At 40.1% G+C, this 20,906-nt stretch overlaps 1 protein-coding gene across 5 annotated transcripts; it reads left to right on the top strand.

The window, feature by feature from the left end:
- The first annotated feature begins 240 nt into the window (after nt 1-240).
- On the top strand, nt 241-19,509 carry rassf8b (Ras association domain family member 8b). Of its 5 annotated transcripts, none has more exons than XM_077499234.1 (9): nt 241-1,779; nt 10,860-11,027; nt 12,885-13,235; nt 14,747-14,952; nt 15,067-15,270; nt 15,367-15,441; nt 16,520-16,642; nt 17,078-17,213; nt 18,249-19,509. In XM_077499234.1, the coding sequence occupies exons 2-9, from the start codon at nt 10,916-10,918 to the stop codon at nt 18,356-18,358; spliced, it is 1,317 nt and encodes a 438-aa protein (XP_077355360.1). In that variant the 5' UTR covers nt 241-1,779; nt 10,860-10,915; the 3' UTR covers nt 18,359-19,509. The 5 variants fall into 5 exon arrangements, with proteins under 5 accessions (XP_077355360.1, XP_077355359.1, XP_077355358.1 ...); XM_077499233.1 differs by lacking the exon at nt 241-1,779 and adding an exon at nt 3,178-3,367; XM_077499232.1 differs by lacking the exon at nt 241-1,779 and adding an exon at nt 3,178-3,615.
- The last annotated feature ends 1,397 nt before the right edge of the window (nt 19,510-20,906 follow it).

Here is a 20,906-nt window from a genome sequence, read left to right as displayed (position 1 = left end):
AACTGAAATATTGCAAGCCTTTTATTGTTTTAATATTGCTGATTATGGCTTTCTTTTTCTTTCTTTTTTTACTTGGCCTGAGGAAATATTCCAATATTTTGAGATAGGATATTTGAGTTTTCTTAAGCTGTAAGCCATAATCAACAATATTCAAATAATAAAAGGCTTGCAATATTTCAGTTGACTTGTAATGAATCCAGAATGTATGACATTTTTGTTTTTTTAATTGCATTACAGAAAATAAAGAACTTTATCACAATATTCTAATTTTCTGAGACAGTCCTGTAGACTTGTTTTTGCATTTTTTCCCCCTAATGCTTTCAAATGTGAATATGATCTATCCCCCCACAATTTAAGGTCATGCTATTGCTTTTGGATCCTCTAGAGAGCAGTACTGCACCATTCTTAATGAAGTTTAATTTTTGCGTCCTTTAATTTGTCCCCAAGCGGCCTTAAACTCGTAATGCATAAATTCCCCCGAATCTCATATGCTTGAAGTGCTTTAACACTCTTGATTAAACTTTCAGCCTTTCTATTTGCGGAACTCGCTCAAGTCAACTTTTAATCATCTCCTAATTCACTTTTTGTGTGTGCGTTTCAGAGCTCTTTCAGTGCAGTGTGTGTGCGATTTCCAGTGCAAGCGATGGAAAAAAGCTGTGCATGGTCCAAAATCCTTTTGAACAATAGGCCTCTTTGTTTTTAGTGCAGCTTACATGGCCGCTTGCGAGGGGAGAGGCTCATCCTCTGCTAATGAAGTCTAGACACTAAGGAAAAAAAGTGAACTGAGAGGAAAATGGGAGAAGGAATGAGAATTTCCCAGGGAATTGTGTCTTTTGAACCCACTTGATCCCTCAAGAATTTGGGGAATGAAGAACCACCCTTTTAATGTCAAGACAGACCCTGGCAGAAACCACTTTGGGGTGTTAACGTTCTGGTTAGCGTAGTGAGCTATCATGGCTAAATGTGACAACTTTTGATGTAGCCTACATTGTGAAAAGTAGAAATGTAAATAAAAAATGAGTGAGAACACATTTCATGTTAAATTTTCAAAACAAGTCAACTCGTTCTTGGTTAATTTCAATGTTTTCCTTCACTTAAAGTCCAAATGCTAAATTGGCTAATAATCGCCAAGCATTAGCTGCATGGTTAGTTAGCTACTGTGGCTAAAAGTGAATAATTTTCCAGAAAGTGGTCAATTAGTCATTTGAATTAGAAGAACATTAGCTTTTTTAAAGAGGAGAACATTGAGAACCAATCCCAAAATTTGTTCGACTACGGTAATTTAAATGGATTTCTCATAACTTGACCATAATCCTCATAAATCAAATTACAATACAACGATCCAAAATGGATTCTCCCACTTCTGACCTCCAAGCGCTCGAGGCAAATATAAACAACAAAGAAGATGGCAGATTTCACATTCAGTCCAAATCACGTTGGGTTACGTGAAATTACTTCAAATGATGAAATGAATATGCTAATAAATAAACAAAAGAGCTAAATATGTTTATAATTGTCTGTTTCTGTTGTCGAGTGACATCAAGACTTGACTCCTTCAAAAAGGTACATGTTTATGGTCTTTTATCTATATTTATTATGATCATTATTTATGTAACATGCTTTTATTTCCACCACAGTGCCATCTGCTGGATCTAGTGGGACATCTCCCATCTTGCCCCCAATGCATAACCACCACTGACAGTAGCCAAGGTATGCAGAGGGCCTCCTGGGTCACGTGCTGGGCTGTTTGGCCAGGTCAACCAGTCCAGAAACCACAAAGTGAGTGCTTTTTGAACTTTTTAAAGCTTTAGTCTGAGAAACTCGTGACCAGATTGTCTTCAAGGGAGGTTGATTTTAGAAGCTTAGAGGGAAAATGTCAAGATAATGAGGGTGCAAGTGAAATTAAAGTTACGGTATACATAGTAGCTCATTCCTGTCCTGAAAAATTTATTTCGTTTTAGAGTGTGATTTACCGTTCTCTTCTAGTCCCGTAGACATTAATAAAACATGCGTTGTTTTCAGCGTGTCATCTTTCTAAACACATCGTTCACATCCACGGAAAGTTTCCAAATGTTGGAGATCTCTGAGCCATCAATTAACATGCAGAGAGGCAAATCATTTTGAGACGTGCACAATAGGACTCTCAAGTCTTCAATATTTATGCAGCACTTAAAGCTGCAAGTAAGGCAGAAAACGTCCTCTGTAAGAGTAGTTATCTTTTTTTTTTTTTCATGCCACATAATCAAAGTTGAGAAGTTTTGCATAGTTCCAATAAGTTCACTGACAGAACCAGCAATTTGATTTTATTTATTTTTTGCTTTGCTTTTCAAGTACCATGATCATGACCATTCACTACAGAAGAGTAGGAAGCCTACTGTATGTAGTCATTAAAAATAAAACAGTGGTTTTCGTCCCCCCCAAATTAATAGTAATATTGTAAACCACTCACTGTACAATTTGGACTTAATACTGTGTTGAAATGTATTGATTTGTAAAAATAATAACCAGATTTAGACATTGTGCTTTCCGCCCAGAAGTGATAATTTCTTTTTTAATTTGAAGCTTATTATCTATGGAGGAGCAAACTGCCAAAATTAAAAACAAGTAAATGAATAAATAAATAAATGAATAAAAGTGAAAATAAAAAACGGATATAAAAATATAACTAAAAAATTAAATTAAAAAAATACATGAAAAAAAAAGAAATAAAAGTAAAAAATAACTACAGAGAATAAATATAAAAATGAAAATGTAAATAGAATTAAATATCACTCAATAAATACAAACTCTGCTCTCACATTTATTTTATTTTATTCATATTGTTTTTATTTCCATTTGTATTTATTTTTTGTATTTCATTTTTGAATTATATTTTTATTTTTATATTTGTTTTTATTTGTGCTTTTATTTATTTATTTATTTATTTATTTATTTATTTATTTATTCATTTATGTATTTATTTAAAAATAATCAGTTTTGATCCTCCATAATTTTTCACCTCCAATGAAAAATAAAATTTGAATATGCTAGTCAATGAAATAACAGGAACAGATAGTCAGACCGACACCTCCAAAAAACACTGGATGAATCACTGCTCTGTATTGAATATAAAATAGAAAGTTGCAAACTGGCGCCATCTGTCGCCGCTGCATCAGTCTCCAGTCGAAAAGGTCCCGGCCAGTGCAGCGGTGGCTGTAGCTTTAACTGGGTCCATCATGCCTTGCAGTGCCCCAGTTCTGTTCCCACGTAATTTACATGCCCCCCTCGATCCCGCCGCCCTCCCCAACGTGCACACACCATCAGAGAGAGGGAGCGTGAGAGAATGCGAGAGAGCTGCGGATACTGAACGCTCCGTGTCGGATGTCCGGTGAGTGGAGCGAGCGAGCCGTGTTTACATGCGCATGCGGCGGCAGCGTGACGCGCATCGGCCCGCAGCAGACGACATACCCTCCCACTGCCTCCTTCCTCCTATCTATGCCTCTATCCCCCGCAAAGTAGCCTGCCGCCTTTCCTGAGCAGGGAACCGTTTTTTTTTTTTTTTTTTTTTTTTTAATCTGTAGGGGAAATGAACTGCAGAGGGGAGCATGCGTGGGCATAACGGGACGCTGTGAGAAGGTACGTTTTGTTTTGGTGGGCCCAAGTCAACCTATGGTGGCTGATTAGCTCATATCTGCATATTTATCCATTCTGTAACCATATAAATACTTTTGACTTTGCATGCACATGGCATGATACAGAGTGGCTGTGCAGTAATTGGAACAGGAGCAACCTTGTTGTGTTGTGCTGCTATTGACCCCATAAGTCAAAATATTTTGCTTGATTTTTTATTTTTTATTTTTTTAAATAAAATGTCATCTGTCCTTGGGTTGAGGACATGCATCTAATTCTTAACTCCTCATGTAAATATATTTGGTTTAACGTTTTTACTCATTAAAACAACATAAATGACCAGGGAATGATGACTCAAGGAAAGTATTCTCTTCCCACAATTATTATTGTTTAACCAATGGTTAACTTAATGTAAACATTCAGTGTCGTGCTGTTGAGTAACTAATCCCGTTGGAGTGTGTCTTTTTTGCAGACTTCCCCACTAAGTTAAGCTCCGAGTCTTACAGGCTTATTGTCTCCACCAAGCTGATTAGTTTGAACTTACGAGGCTGCGTGGTGTCGTTTACTGTCAACATAGTCCAAATAGTCTCGTGGCTAGATGCATCAATACTTTTTTTTTCTTTTCTTTACGTTATGCTACGTACAATTACTTAAATTTTAGTATACTTGCTGGTAACAATGTGCTTCATTTTAATCAAATACTGTTTAAAAAAATTATTAAACATGGCATATTATAAGAGTAATAACTTATCATTACTGAACCTTGCCACATATGTCACTAATATGTAGCCTGTAGCACAAGATATTTCAGTGATTTGGTTTCTCAGTTTGGCCACTAGGGGCACTGTGTAACGGAACCGTTGTGAGGCCATTTGACTTATTTCTTAACTACAAAAAAAATTGCTGGGTCTTGAAAATATCATGTACATTATATAAAATAGAAGTGTGACATTACAATTGAAAATTCTACTTTATACTGATTTGTTTATTATATCACTTCCACTGAGATTACTGAGAGCTATTTCAATTTTGCCCTCTCACTGGGTGCTACAAACACGGATAAGTTTTATGCACTTCAAGATTTACTTTTAGTACTTGAGACCACAATATGGGCCAAAACTGTTAAATGGGCTTGATCAGTGCTGCTAACTGCATACAGCTGGCGTCGGGCCAAAACCTTGTACCCCCCCTAAAAAAAAAGTGAAATTTCCCAAATTGTGACTTCGGCCAGCGATATACTAATTGTGCTAGAAAAATGTAAATGAATGTGAAAATCCTCAAAGGATATCATTAGTCATCTTTGTGTGCTCGTCCGTATGTTCTCCTGCTCCGTTTCATGTGAGATACAACAGCGGGATATAAACCTGAACTTCAAACGACAAGGTCACAAGTGTATTACTTCCCTGGCGGCCTGAGTGCCTCCATCAAACTAATTGATATCTTGTCCAGGGGACACGGGTCAATCTCATCTAATTGACTTTATTTTATTTTACATTCAAGCAACTGCTGACATGAACATTCCCGGTGTTGCTGTCATCCCACATTGCTTGCATGACCAAAACGCGTCCCCCGGAGGACAAGTACTGTGCGTTCTCGCTTTACTGACAACATAGCAGTCTGATTGGATCCTTGCCGAATGTGCGTAACTGTCCCAAAACATATGCAAAAGGCACGGAGTACTGCTAACATCATAGCCATGAAAGAGTACAAAGAACTCAAGTTTCCCTAATAGTGCTTGTAGTTGTGTGGCATTCTCATTCTCACTTCCCACACGGATTAAGGTATGTGTATGTTAGTTTCTCGAACAATACTTTGTATCCTTTCTTTACACACTGATTTATCCTGTTTGGAAACGTTTTTGATGGTAAAATATGTTTTGTTTTGTTTTTTAGTAAGAACAGGTTTACACCAAAATAATGTGTACATACACGAGATTACTCTTTTAAAAGTGTTGCTAACCCATACCAGAGTGATGTGCTTCCTTTTTTTTTTATTTCTGCGTTTTTGTTAAAAGCTCTTCAGTAGTCAAGTGACAGGACAGTACTGGTTACTTCTTAATTGTTTTTGGTCAACTTTTCCCCACAATCAATGCAGTCATTTGTGCTGTGCGAGGAAGGCTCAGAACAAAAGGCTGGGGGGGCGGCGTCACCATGGCGACCAATTGTTTGCATTCAGGCACACCGCGAGCTAGCCATGTGGACACACACACTGCTGCTGTGGTGTCTTTTGTCGGCGTGTTGCTAATTTGGAGCGAAGCTGTCCTTTTCAAAGAGGGATATGGTGATGTCATCATTAGTTTTTGACTGCGGCCATGCTTTTCTGCCTACAACTGTTCTAATGCGTTTTTTTTCTTCCTGCGGTTGTATTGGCTGTGTTTTGCAGAGGATAAAGAATATATGCCCAAGTATTGTTGTATAGTCTGTCTAGATGTGCTGCACCACTGTTTGTGTTTAAAAAAAAATGTACGTGCAGCTGCCACCTCTGGTCTAAATCGTAAACTGCAGCCTCTGGGTCAAGCCCGTATTGGTGCTTGAATAAACTCTTGTCATTTTTTTTTCTCGGTTTTCTTGAAGTCTGAGGAGGAGTTGAGGCTGTGCTCAAAGCTAGCAACTAGTCTCATTATTATTATTATTATTTCCCCCCCAGTTTCCATCCCAACTGTGTCATATGCTAGCTAACACAACATGTCTTTGGGGACCAGCATGACTTTCCACTCCATCCTTCCCCACCCCCAAGAAGTACTCGACAGCATGCATGCATGTAGAAAAGCATATTAGTGTTTTAAACTCTACAATGCACCTTCAAAGCGCTGTAAAACTGCTATATGCTATCATTAGCCTTTCCTACATGTTAGCATTAAGCTAGCGGCCTTTAAAGCTGCCTTATGTAGCAATTTGCCCAAAAATATTTTTACAATTGCCTTTTTATTTGACAGTTTATGAGTCAAACATCTTCTAATTAGCAGATTAACACTATAGCTGGTTAAAACGGGTACTGCTGCAAGCTTCTGGCTAATAGTTTTCAGACTGGATTCGGGTTCGAATTTCCCGCCCTCTGTCTAACGGAAGTGACGTCATGTGCGCATTGTGTATGTGTGCAGTTTCATTTTCTGGCCACAAGTGGCAGTATAGTGATTTGAAATTCAGTTGCCTGCATTGGGTAGCTTTAAAACAAAATTATGTGCTTTAAAATACAAAGCGCTTGTATTGACAATTTCTGCTCGGTAGATGAATTGAATTTTACATTTAACACAACTTTACCTTTATGTCCTGGAATATAGTCGTTCATATTTGGTTGGTGTCCTGATTTCCGGTGTCTGTTAACTATTCCAAGGTATAATTCAAAGGGAATTTCTTGTCATTATCACCCCCTTTTCATTTCTTGTATAAGCGTTTGCAGAGTAACCACACACTGTTCCCCTCCCTCTCGCTCTGCCTTCCTGTGGCATCCCGAGAATGACGCGCAAGGAGACTGAAGTTACAGCTAAGTTTAACTCTGTTCACCGCGCAGGCAGCACATGTGTCCAAAGTACTATACTGTGTGTCCAGCTGTCTATTTTGTAGCGGCTTTTTTGCTGGCGATGCAGTTTGTGCTCGTTCTATTGTGTTCAAATACTGGCCGGCTCGTGCTGACCTGGCAGCCATAAATGTCACATTTTTGTCATTATTATAGAAGGGGAAAAAAAGTTAAGACTTTTTTTTTCCTCATAATGGCTTCAGATTGGAGTTGTATTATTCTGTATGTGTACTTAATATTGTGGCCAGAGTATTAAACGTCTAATTTGAACATTTTAAGCCAAACATTTTTGTTTGTCTTCTTTGAGGAATGCCGGAAGCTTCTGAGGTTCCGAGACATACCGTCGCATCTAAATGTGGTTGTATAGATTTACAAGCAAGCTGCACCAAAATAGGAACTCACAAACTCGCACGCCGCTGCAGCATGTTCTTTGCTGTTTACTCACTACCACGTCTGCTGGGATTTATTTATCCGTCGGCTGCCATTGGCTGGCATCAAAGTGGCTTAAAGGAGGCGCGTGTAGCTATTCACAAGTGCAGAAAATCGAAAGTCGTTTCCGCAAGGGAACAAACACAGTGGAGTGCTCGTGATGTCGCGCAACAAATATGATTAGGGAGTCTTTTAAGGGAGTGCTGTCTTTTCCATTTAGTTGGTATAAAAGTGCCTTTTCATCATAAAGTGGAAAAAAAGAACAGCATCAGCCTCTCAACAGCTGCTTATATTCCCTGTACGCTTCAGGCCTTGCTGTACGTTTCATGAAAGCAAATTTCGATAAACTACTCGGCAAAAAAGTGACGGTTTGGTTTGATTGAATCTAACGGCTCCTATTGTGCACATTACAGAACACCTGAGTCCTACTCATCAGCTTTAAAAAAATAAAGTTTTCTCCTTTGCTGACTTAAAACATGGATGTGGTGCTGAGACGTCGCTGACCTCACTACAATAATAATCACATTGAAATGACTACTTATTATGAAAGTGGGTGGTAAAACTGCCATAAAGTCACAATTTTCCAGGGATCACCGAGCGACTTTTTGGAAAGTCGCAGCCACTTCTCGGGAAGTTCAAAAGGCTACCACTTGGATACACACTTCTGAAATGACCTTATCATCAATGTAGCGTTAACAATTTCTCACAATATGGTTAAGATAACTATCAATATGCATCATTTTAAGTCAAAAAGGACAATAGACCACATGCACTATAAAACTTAAATAAAGCCAATTGGCATAAGTTTAGGGCAAATCAAGCCAACTACACTCTATTTGCTGACACACGTGTCACTCACCAGGCTAGGCCCCGCCTTTTAAAACCACACACATTCACAGTCACAGATATTAGTGTAGATCATGAGTTAGAAACCCCAAATGGCCAAAAGTAATACATGTTATATGCATATTTTCTAGTGGTATTGTTTAAAAATGCATTTTTTTTTATCTGACTACCGTATTTTCCGCACTATAAGGCGCACCACATTATAAGGCGCATCTTCAATGAATGACATATTTTAAAACTTTTTCCATATATAAGGCGCAACAGTAGAGGCCGGGGTTACGTTATGCATCCATTAGATGGTGCTGCGCTAAAGGAATGTCAAGAAAACAGTCAGATAGGTCAGTCAAACTTTATTAATAGATTACAAACCAGCTTTCTGACAACTCCATTCACTCCCCAAATGAATAAACAGCTGTTTTATTATTTTCTCTGAGGTAAAGTATTATTAGCTAGCGATCCAAGATGGCGGGATCTTCTGCGCATGCGCGTCACCGATCGTGCAGGGTCACCGATAGCGTCTTGACAGTGAGACCTGTTGCGGGTCAATATTGATTGATGGTGCGCCTTATAGTGCGGAAAATACGGTAATTGATCTAATCAATAGTACAATAATCTTTTCTAAACATTCAATAGTTGTAGCCTTGGATGTGACCATGATTTCTCACAGATGAGCCAAGCAAAAGTGTATACAGTATGTCCATACTATAAATGTGTGAAAAATAAGTTAGTGTTCTCCCTGTCCGATATAACCACGTTGTGATACGTGAATCCGTTCACCTCAGAATAAACACCCAGCTCCGACATTTTGATCGCTCTCGCGAAAATGCAACACATCATCACATCGTCCGCTAATGCGCCTGAGCCAGATGCCTAATGCGCCCATTGTAACACACTCCTCTCCAGCCTGTCATTGCAATGGAGAGCCCAACTGGGAGGTTTGCACACACAAAAAAAGGCCCGAGCGTCAAGCACCGCCGCCTTGCGCTGCAGTCCGTACGGCCGCTTCGGCCCGCCGCTGTGTGCGGCCCCTGCCGGGTTGATAATGAGTCCGCCGAGATGCTTGTGTCAGCAAGTTTGAAATAGCTTTCCAGCTGCGTGCATGCAACTGCTGTTAGCTTTGCCGCATGGAAATCACACCAGAAGGGGGAGGCCTTTTGTAAGGAAAGATATTTAAATAGCTCTCTGACTCATACTTACCTGTACAGATTATTTAATTGAATGTGTGTGTTATAAAATGCATGGGAAGAGGACCTTGAAAAAAATCGCTTATTAACTCATTTGTTCCCCAAAACGTATAAATGCATTCTATTTTAAATATTACCATTCTCCCAAAGTCGTATTTATACATTTTTTCCAAATGTTTTTTTTTTTTTTATGCTAGAGCATACAGAAGGCTTTGATGGAGCCTCTGAACTGAAGAGACTGCTTAAAGCAATGGTAGTTATTATAAAAACGGCCAGCAGTTGGCAGCAGAGTATAAGCGATCAACCAGGGCCATGTTGCAAAAGACCGTTTTAAACAGATTTGTGAATAATGATGAAGCTATATTCTAATTCTAATTGCCGCAAAAGGGAGACAGATAGAAATATACTTTTATTTCCTGATGAAAGAAATCTTTTTTTTGGTAGGTTCTACATTTTTGTAGCAATATAACACAATATTCTGTGGACCTTGCAAAATCAGTCAAAATCCAGTAAAACAGTGAAGGGGGTTGCTTCAATCAAAATGGTTGGGAGTGAATGAGTTAAAGGGACGGTGTGTAATACTCAGCGCCATCTAGTGGTGAACTAGCAATTAATTCATTTTAAAACCCACTATTGATTTCAATAATATGTTCTCTATCACATCACATTTTTTGTACAATCATCAGTCTAATTATCACTAATTATATTACATAAGAGGCCGACATGTTTCGCCACCATCTTCCTGCTACTGATACCCGAAGGACAATTTCGCAAACGTGGTTAGCCGTGCTGGTGCTTGCCGCTTTCCTTCCACAACTGGGCCTTCAGGTGGTTTCTACTGCAGGTGCTTTGTTGTGTGCTTGTTTTGTTCCAAAACGTTGCGTGTACCTAAAGAGAGGAGCTGTTTACATGAGAACTCGTTTAAGTACAGCATCAGGAAAACAGTTGCGCTTTTGCTATATCTTCATGTCACTTTTCATTGCTGCTTGGCAGTGACCCAGTTGCTTTACTCTAAAAATGCTCTAGAATACTGGCAACAAAATCGCAACCGCATTCTGATTAATATTGTGATTGTGCAATATGAACGAAGCAGCAAAATCCACCTGTTTTGATCCGTCTCAAGGGGCGGCCATTTTGACACTTGCTGTCGACTGAAAATGACATCACAGTTGCTCAGGTTTGTGCGTGGTATACACTTTGACAGGTCCTCAAACCAATTGCCTCGTAAACGTAATAGTTGGCTAATTCCCCGCCCTTGCCACCCCTCTTTATCAGGATGGCGAGTGAGCATTTAGCACCCCCTTGTGGTGTGGAGGAATGAGGGCGTCTGGATGAAGGCCATGGAGCTGAAAGTGTGGGTGGACGGCGTGCAGCGCATCGTGTGTGGCGTCACCGAGTTCACCACGTGTCAGGAAGTGGTCATCGCGCTCGCTCAGGCCATCGGTAAGCGAAAGGATTCAACTGGTTCTCCTAAATACTTGTTGCTAGGCAGAGTTCGGAACATAACATCCTCATGAAGTCACTCCGAAAAATACTGAACAAAGATTACTATTATGCACACTCCACTAAGATGTAAGGCAGTTTGGCAGTTTTTTTTTTTAATTATAGCACACCACCACCTGCTGGACTTAATGGCTTACTACACTTAAAACAAAATCACCCAAAGGTGTCACCCTGCAATCTCGAAATCTTGTTTCATTTGTACACTCTGAATTCAGGCCTAAAATGCTCCGAGAAAGGTTTCGTTTTCTATCTTTTTTTTTTTTTTCCCCTCACAACCCCCCACTCAAGATAGTGTTTTCCGGGTGGCCCCAATGGTGACTGCGGAGCAGGAGTTATGGCGCGCACTATCCTTTGTGCAGCCTGTGCCTTTTTGTCCACAGCACGGCACTTTGTGCACGTCCGTGGTGATGAATGTGCCTCTTTTGCTCGCACATACACTTCATCTGCACACACACAGACAGAGAATTCACAGAGCTGTGAACCATTGAACTCAGTTCCTAGTACCTACCTTTTGTTGAGATGGAATTTCCCCACTATAAAATCCTTTTAGTGTTTACTGTGTGTTTTTTTTTCCCGTTGCTGCAATGGCAATGGGGGAGTTAGCTGAAGAATTGCTTTGAAATACAGCCCACCTTCTTACACTTTCAAGTAGTGGGAACATTAGAGCAAAAGAGTTCTCAACAGTGAACTTATTACCTCTGAATGGAAAAAGAAATGACAGGGTTGAGCTGTGCAAAAGGCCACCATTAAATGGGCTGTTTTGACCATTTACAGTTATGGCTCAAGTATGAGACAAGAATGAAAAGCTTATAACAACTGTACCTATCCTTTGATTTATGTTCCATTTTTTTTATTTTGTAGTGTGGTGCCTTGAGATAGGCAAACTAAACAATAAAGAGAAATCTGTTACATAAAACAACCACAAAGCTTTGCTTTAAGATGAGTCAGTTTAGCGCAGTGCTAACAAACAATGCAAAATGCTGACACGGGCTAATGTATAGCATCTGTTTGTGTGTTCTAACACTAAACTGAAAAAAAAAATACATACATTTAAACACAAACTATATTACTCATAGGCATGCCAAACCGTGACTCTGTAATAGAGATATTTTACTGCCCCCCGGTGGCCAAGGTGGTACACATACATACATGCTTTACATTTTACTTAAGTCATTACTGTATTTTTACATAGTACAGTATTAGGATATTTTTCTCATTAACTCATTCAAACCCAAAAACGTGTAAACACGTTTTTAAGACTTTGTCCTTCACTCCCAAAATCTCATTTACACATTTGTTTGTTTGTTTGTTTTTTTCCGCAAGAGCATACAGAAGGCTTTGATGCAGCTGACAGAAGAGGTGGCTTAAAGCAATGGTAGTTATTACAAAAAACGGACAGTGGGTGGCAGCAGAGTATAAGAGTTCAGCCAGGGCCATGTTGCAACAAGCTCTTTTTGCCAGTGTTTTCAACAGGAATGTGAATAATGATGAAACTTAGTTATAGTCCATTGCTAATTGTTGCAAAACCGAAACATATACAAATGTTTATTTTTTTTCCCCCCTGATGAAAGAATAGAGTCTAATCTTTCTTTTGGTCAGTTCCATGTTTTTATCACAATAGAACACAATATTCTGTGGGGCTTGCAAAATCAGTCAAAATCCAGTAAAACAGCCGGGAGCGAAGAGGGTTTGCTTCACTGAAAATAGTTGGGAGTGAATGAGTTAAAAATGACATTAGAAAAAGTGTATCTATTTTGACAAGGATTTGAAACACGACACTTGTTCGTTGTGTCCCAGGCCGCACAGGCAGGTACACCCTGATCGAGAAATGGAGAGACACGGAGCGCCACCTGGCCCCCCACGAGAACCCCGTGGTGTCGCTCAACAAGTGGGGCCAGTACGCCAGCGACGTGCAGCTCATCCTACAGCGGACCGGCCCGTCCGTCAGTGAGCGACCCCCCTCGGAGGGGCTGGCCCGCGGGTCCGATCGCGCCTTCTACCGCCAGAGCCTGCCGCCGCTGGCCAAGCTGCGCCCGTCGGCGGCCGACCGCTCGCTCAAGCGCAGGGAGCCTAAACGCAAGTCTCTGACCTTCAGTGGAGGAGCGAGAGGTCTGCGGGAGATATTCGGAAAAAGCAGAGACACGGAAGGTAGCGGACACATTACGACACAAGACGAAGAGTAGTCTGCTGTTTGTCTACTAGTTGTGTCGGTGACATTTCAACCCAACCGCACATGCCACGAGTGTTAATTTCGTCAACGAAAACTAAACAAAAATAATTTCATCAACACAACATTTTTCACAGGACTATCACTAGAATACAGTAGACTAGACTAGACTAGATTAAAACCCTAATTAATTAACAATAATTGTGACTACATCAGTATGCATTTTCATCGACTAATGAAGAGGAGACAAAAATGTACTTCACTTAACTCTTTTATTGCCACGGGTTCTAAACAAAACAAAAAAAAAAAAGTGCCAGTCAATTTCGAGCATTTTAACTCATCTTTCAAGGCAAAAAGAATGTTGTGTGTTTTTACTACACATTCAAGGTGCATACCACATGAAAGATGGCATTCCATTCTTTCATTACAAAAAAAAGTATGTTTCTACCTTATTCCGTTCTTTAGTAATCACCATTTGAAAATAGGTCATTTGAGTGACATTAAGCGGAAATTGAAAAGATAAGGCGGAAACAGCTTGTGAAAAGATACATTTTGTGCACAACAGTGACTTATATTTCATCGGCAGTCCATTGAAAAAAGTTACAATGCTGCCATCTGCTGGCCATAATTAGTGGGTGTTTTTGGTTCACAACCCATTGACCAGGCAGCGCTGCACTTAGACATTGCACTGCCCATTGATTTAAAAAACAAAACAAAAACATAGTTGACATCATTTAACGTTTCTGGCGGTATACATTGTGATTTTACGTTTTTGACGGTCAAAGAGTTAATAAAAACTGGACTAAAATCTATGGACATTTTAGTTCATGAACAAAAATGAGACGATATATGGTTTTGTAAAATCTTGTCTCTGCTAATCTGTCAGGACACTCAGTGACACTGCAGCTAGCTAGTACAACATGTAGAAACATAGACAGGAAGTTAAAAAGTTTATTCTTTTTAAGTAAAAAAAGATGATATAAGATAAGACATTACCGGTAATCTAACAGCTATAACCATCCAAAAATAATGTTAATCTGACCGCTAACTAATGCGGGTTTATTTACTAGCTCATAGCATGGAGCCATAGTAGCCAATGCCATTTATTGATATACTGTAATTGTGTGTGAAGTTGTTTTTCATCAAAAAGATGAGAGAAAATTTGAAATAGGTTTAGATCCGAAATGTTCAACATAATTTGAAAAAAAAAAAAAAAAAAAAAAAATATATATATATATATATATATATAATACAGGGTTTAAATGCTTATCCTGACTAAAACTAGACTAAAACGTTTTTGTGACACTTTTTGTTGATTAAAACTAGGCGAATAAAATTATGTTTTCTTGGACTAAAATGCTAGATTATGCTAGGGATGAGGTTGACTAACTAATATAAACTAACAAACGTGATTGAAACAGGACTAAAACTGAGACTAAGTTTAAAAATGGCAAATAAAAATTAGCACAACATCCCACCTGTGTTTACACAGCCAAGCACTCCCAGCAGCGTGGCGTGAGTTTGAACCTGAGGCGTTTCGACGGCGGCGGCGAGAGCAGCGGGGGCGCTTCGCTACCGGGGAGCCCGGCCCGAGAGCTGGGCCGACTGGTGCGCTTGCAGAGAGACAAACTGCAGCTCCTGGAAAGCCGCTTGCTGGGCTGCGAGGCCGAGCTGCGCGAATGGGAGGAGGCCAGCGAGGTGAGGGTTTCATTAGCAACCCGTGTTGCCCGGCAACCGACTCAATCCCACATATTCTTAATGGCATTGCATGCCATCTTTTTTATTAAGTTGAATTAATTTTCCACCCACCAGGAAGGAAGCCTCGAAGAGGAGCTGCTGCTTTTGGAGCAGCAGGTGAGGAGGAACGATGCCGAGATGGACGAGGAGGAATTCTGGCAGAACGAGCTGCACATCGAGCAGGAGAGCGAGCGGCAACTCCGGCAACAGCTGGCCGAGCTGCAGGCCCGCGTTCGTGACTGCGAGGCCAAGCTTTCGGAATACTTAGCACGCATTCAGGTTCTTTTATTGAGTGCCTGCAGTGGAAAATATGCGACATTTTTTTCAGGGGGGGGGGGAAAAAAAGACTCCTTTTTGTGTCGTTTGTGTTTTTAGAGCATGGAGAGTGGCCTGGAGCAAGAACGTCTACTGCAGGACGACGAACTAAGTCACATGATCAATGAGGAGGAGGTAACATGAGTTCATTTTGGACTGCAAAACACTTTAAACTATGATGTGATTTGATGTGGTCATTTTTTTTCAAGGTATTCTTTCCATGTACTTTTTTTTAAATCAAACAAGCAATAAATGAATCTGTTTGACAATAAACAAGATCAGATTTATTACACAAAAATATTTTGGTCTTATAGGTTAGACTTAGGCTAAAATAAAGGAAAATTAATTAATATAAAAGATAGTTCAGTCATCTACTTTCAGTCTTTTAAGCATCCACTGTGATAAAATTATACCAATTCCATTTACAACAATAATGCAAACAAGTCTGTAACTTTATTACATCAACTTAACTTAGGTGAAGGTTTCATGAAACAATAAAATGTGGATTGCATTGAAAGGGGAAGTCAACCCACAAATTTTCTTTACAATATCTATTATGCATCCCTACTTGTCTAAACACAGTATTGTGATTAATATTGCGTTTGTGGAATATGAGTTAAGTAGAATAATCTACCCGTTTCATTGGCTCATCTGTTTTCTGAAGCTGAGCCGTGATCGGTTGTTATGTGAGACCTGAACAACTGTGATGTCATCTTTTAAAGTTGACAGCCAGTGGCAAGATGGCCGCCTGCGGAGATGGGTAAAGAAACGGCTGGATTTTGCTTCTTAACTCATATTACACAAACGCAAGCCGTGTTTATACAAGTGGGGACACATTTATACATACCATATATTATTGTGAAGAAAATGTTGGGCTTGACTTTATCTTTAAAGCACATAACTCAGCCTACCAACCGAGCAAAATGAAGCAGAGCAATTTGAAAATAGTTTTCTACAACATTGCAGTGTCAATTTGAATTTAAATTGTTCCTGCCTAATATGAAAGGACCTTTTGGTACCTTGTTTTGATTGACATTGAACTGAGAAACAATGACGAGCCAGGACTTTGCCCTTCATTTCTCAGTGAATAATGCATGAGTTAATGACTGAATTCATTCATATGCAGCTGGAGACTGTGTACAATTTGGTACTCATCCAAATTGTGGAGGATTAACTTCTGCTTTTCTTTGCCTGCAAAAATGTTGCGTTTCAGGTGGAGGCCCAACTGGAAAAGGTGGCGACCGAGTTGGAAGTGCAGAGCCAGCACACGGCTCGCCTGGAGAGCGGCTGCAGGGCGTTGGAACGCTCGCTGGGCCAGTCCGGCAAGAGACTCCAGGTCGGTGTCCCAAAACAACCGTGAAGCATTCTCACATCCACCACAAAGACCGTTGTTTGAGGAAGGTGCTGGCGGGTGGGGCGGGGGGGGGTGTAGAAATCCCCGTCCTCCCGCGCTGGAGTGGAACCGTGCAAATCTAAGCCCATTAGGTCACAGACGGGGGAAGCCAAGTTCAATCTCCGCTTTGCAGGAAGCCTCTGACGGATCCTTCGCTGCACTTGATTCAAAGCGCTCGATGTACACAAGAGGTCCCGCTGGGTGTGAGGTCATAATGAGAAAAGGGAAGTGGGGATTATTGCAGCATTCTTTGCCTTATTAGAGCCTGAACGAAGTCTGCAATCCCTTGCCTGCAAGCCAGTTGCACAACTAACTTTTAACTAGGTTACGGCTGCACTCACTGACGTACTTCTTTTTTTTTTTTTTTTTTCCTTGTAGGAGAAAGAGCAGGAGCTGGAGCAGTTGACCAAAGAGCTTCGCCAGGTCAACCTGCAGCAGTTCATTCAGCAGACAGGCACCAAGGTCACCGTGCTGCCAGCTCAGCAACATGCAGACGAACGTGACAACAATGATGGCACGTAACAAAATGTTATATATAGTGGGAAAAATACTATTATTTGCTAGTAAGGCAAAACTATCAGTCTGCATTTTACTGCTAATATTATGTGTTAAATGTCTACTAGTTGGTCCTCGTAGTGGTAACACTACGAGGACCAACTAGTAGGCAGCACAGGAGTTTACTTATAAGGTTATGGCAAAAGTGGAACAAAAATCTTAAAGGGGAAGTCAACCTTAAACATTTCTTGACAATATATGTGACCTCAGTAGTCTAAACATGACATTCTGATTAGAATTACATTTGTGGAGTTTGAGTTAAAAAGCAAAATCCAGCCATTTTTCTCCATTTCAGGGGGCGGCCATTTTGCCACTTGCTGTCAACGGAGGATGACATCATAGTTGCTCAGGCAACAACCAATCACAACTCACCTGTTTTCTGAAGCTGAACTGTGATTGGTTGTTACCTGAGACCTGAGCAACTGTGATGTCATCTTCAGTCGACAGCAAGTGGAAAAATGGCCACCCCTGAGATGGATTAAAAATGGCTGCATTTTGCTTCTTAACTCATATTCCTCTAACTCAATATTAACCAGAATACCAAATTTAGACCAATTTGGCTGCATTGAACATATTATTATTGTCAATATCTTTTTTTTTTTTTTAGGGGGGTGACTACTCTTTAAATGTTTTTTCTAGTGCACTGAATTATCTTACTAGTGAGAATAAAGCATGTGCTGGATAGTACATCGACCTTTCAACTATGAAATCCTCTTTTATTTTATTATATTTTAATGTAGGTGATAATGGTCGTACTTAGAGAGCATTTTTTTAATGTGTGAGAAACACTGCCACAATTTTCCAAGTTAAAATAGAAATTCTTGCACGTGTGTGCACAGTGCCACCCTGTGGTCGTACACAATATAACAATGTAGATTTTAATTCAATGTGGCAAAACTGCTGCTTAAAGTGTGTGTCACCGCATTACGCAAACGGAATTGCACACCACCCTTAACCCTTTTTTCAAATACTCATCATGTGTATTTTGCTTCAGCAGAGGAGGATTGCGGCAATTTGTTGAGACGTCTTTTACCCGGCGACCTGCGCTCCCTGCAGAGCACCACCACATCCTCCGGCCTCAACCCTGAAGGCATCTATGTTTGAAAAGCGGTAACGCGTCGACATTGTCCTAATGAACTCGAGGTTAGGCCGATGTCACTCGAGTGGGACACGACTCCATCTTTTCTGGGCTACCTTTAGGACTTCAAGTGATGTCAATACACAGTGCATTTGCAACTTTTCATATGTAATCTGTATATATAAAAAAAGACATATAAGTAAGGCCAGCAGATGTATTTTTGTTGACTATAGGAATGTTGTTTTTTGTTTTGTTTTGTTTTTTTCTATTGGAATGCTAAAAACCATCAATAGCGGAGAACCTTATCAGGATGTCAAAAAAGCATATCCGCACGCGCATGCACAACCATAGTCATATATTTGATTGCCTTACGGTGATGTGTTGAAAGCGCACATCAAGTGAACTCAAGGTAGCTGCAGCCACATGGTTTTGGAGAAAAGAGGGTTTTGCGCCAATTCAGGGGAAACTTTAGCCGTCACTTTATTTTTGTATTGATTTGAAGTTTGAAGAAAAATGGAGGTAACCAGCAAAATGATTAGTTCTGTTGTGTGTCACAGATTTAGCTTCACTCCAGTTAGGTTTGCAAAGCCCCAGAGCCATTAATCTCTGCTTCTTTTTTTCCCTCTCAAGTTCAGAAACGAGAGTGATTGATGACGAAAGGCTTTTCTAGCCTGTAGGCGTGAACATCCCAGATTGGCCACTAGGTGGTAGCAAATCCAAGATTATGCAGACTTCAAGTTTTTGAACGCTCAGTTTATTCACTTTGAAATGAAATGACTTAGGCATTAAAGTGCATCCTAATGTGTCTCTTGTAATGACTATAAAGCAGGGACTGTAGTGTTTTTATCTTAACAAAAGATGTCGACAATGAACCAAAGCTAGTGTGACAAAACGTGAAATAAAAAAATGTAATTGAATGAATGTATTTTTTTTATACACATGGGACAACATCCACTTTGAGGGCAAATCCAGTATTATGTAGTAGTCATAGTTGTGACTGACTGGGGACACTGTAACTTACTAATAAGAGAATAACGGCATGCCTTACTGCGAGGACAGTGTAAATAACATTTCAGCTGCATCACTTTAAAAGTATGCATTAAATAAACCTGATCATATGCAAAAATAATCATTTTGCTTTGGAAGATAATAAAAAAATAAAATAAAATGAAGCCTATGCGAAGCTGGGTGTTTTTCCACATGTACAAATGTTCTCGATTTCTGTTGTGCCATCTATGTTGATTTTCAATAAAAGTTGCAAATATACAAGAATAAGGTGTAGTGATAATAACATTTGTCTTAGCGGGAACACTTTCGAGGTCTCTCCCGAAAGTGTGTAGACACAAGCGGTAACCTTTTTGTTGACCCGACCAGAAAAAGCGGGTGGACAAAGGATGAAAACATCTTAATTTTTAATGTGTCTCCGAGCGCACACCAGTTCTCGGACAAGAACGCAAACAAAAAGCGCAGGCTCAATTTGGAACTTGTGCAACAAAACTTTGCCCATCACACCAGCCTATAGCTGTTGCAGCGCGACTTGATTTCATACTTTTATTAGGGGGTCAAAGGGCCTTGGATTGCATCTGTGGCCATTTCACCCCTGGAAACTCTTGATTTGTGGCACACAAGACACAAAAAAGTAACAAGCGGTGACATTTTCCTTCCTATAAATCCAAGCAATGTTGTGAAATTGAGATATGTGAGCTTCGAGGTCCTCTTTAAGTGTGATGAATGTGGAGCCAAATGGCTTCTAGGATTGTCAATACACAGTAACCCATAAAATCAATTAGTAATTTCTGACTTACGGGACAAATATTGCTTCATTAGATAGATTACATTACCGTGTTTACAATGAAGATGGATAACTCTGGCGCTCGCGTGTGCGTGTGTGCATGGCCTGGCTGACACTGTCATTAAATAGCCCCTTGGCCGCCTCTCCTGAATGTGTTTATTCCGCACCGGGCAGGCGAGGAAGTGGCAAACAGATGGGCATCCATGAATTATGGAAATGATGGGCTTTGATTAACCAGCACACACTTTTTTTCCCCCACTGGATAAAAGTAACTTGGGAGCTGCCAAGTTGCGCGAGCGCACACGCCTCGCTGTCACTCACCGAGCAAGGGATTGATGACCAAAACTTTGCATTGGTGCAGGTGCGGGAAAGAGAGCAGCTTGACTTGAACAAGGCGTAAGTGGACAAATGTGACTCGCAGCCGCAGACCTGCTGATTGACCTGTTTAAATCTTTTTCTGTTTATACACACAATAAGCACGCTTTAATTATAATACAAATGGAGAACATGCGTGAGAAGAAGTTGTGGATATTTGAGTGACTGTTACGACGCACCGGCGCATAAATCTCCGACTATTTATTGTGAATAGAAATGTTTTAAAAGTGTATTTTCGTTCCTTTGTTGTAAATATTTTCAACTAAAATAAATTCTTTTCGTAGTATATATTAATGCATCGCTTTGATTCTCGTGTTTGCTTGTTGTTGTTTTTTTTTTAATACTCGCAATGCATTGTGGTCTAATCAACCCGGTTTGAGTAAACGTCGATGTTCACTGTGGTGAAA

The sequence above is a fragment of the Festucalex cinctus genome, chromosome 16, assembly GCF_051991245.1.
Source record: "Festucalex cinctus isolate MCC-2025b chromosome 16, RoL_Fcin_1.0, whole genome shotgun sequence".
Taxonomy (NCBI): Eukaryota; Metazoa; Chordata; class Actinopteri; order Syngnathiformes; family Syngnathidae; genus Festucalex; species Festucalex cinctus.
The sequence above is the reverse complement of the archived record's forward strand: the minus strand, read 5'-3'. Positions and strand labels throughout refer to the sequence as shown.

Coding starts and splice junctions, on each gene's coding strand:
- rassf8b (XM_077499234.1), top strand. CDS start 10,916: ATGAAGGCCATGGAGCTGAAAGTGTGGGTGGACGGCGTGCAGCGCATC. Junction 11,028..12,884: donor CGCGCTCGCTCAGGCCATCG/GTAAGCGAAAGG, acceptor GTTGTGTCCCAG/GCCGCACAGGCAGGTACACC. Junction 13,236..14,746: donor AAAAAGCAGAGACACGGAAG/GTAGCGGACACA, acceptor GTGTTTACACAG/CCAAGCACTCCCAGCAGCGT.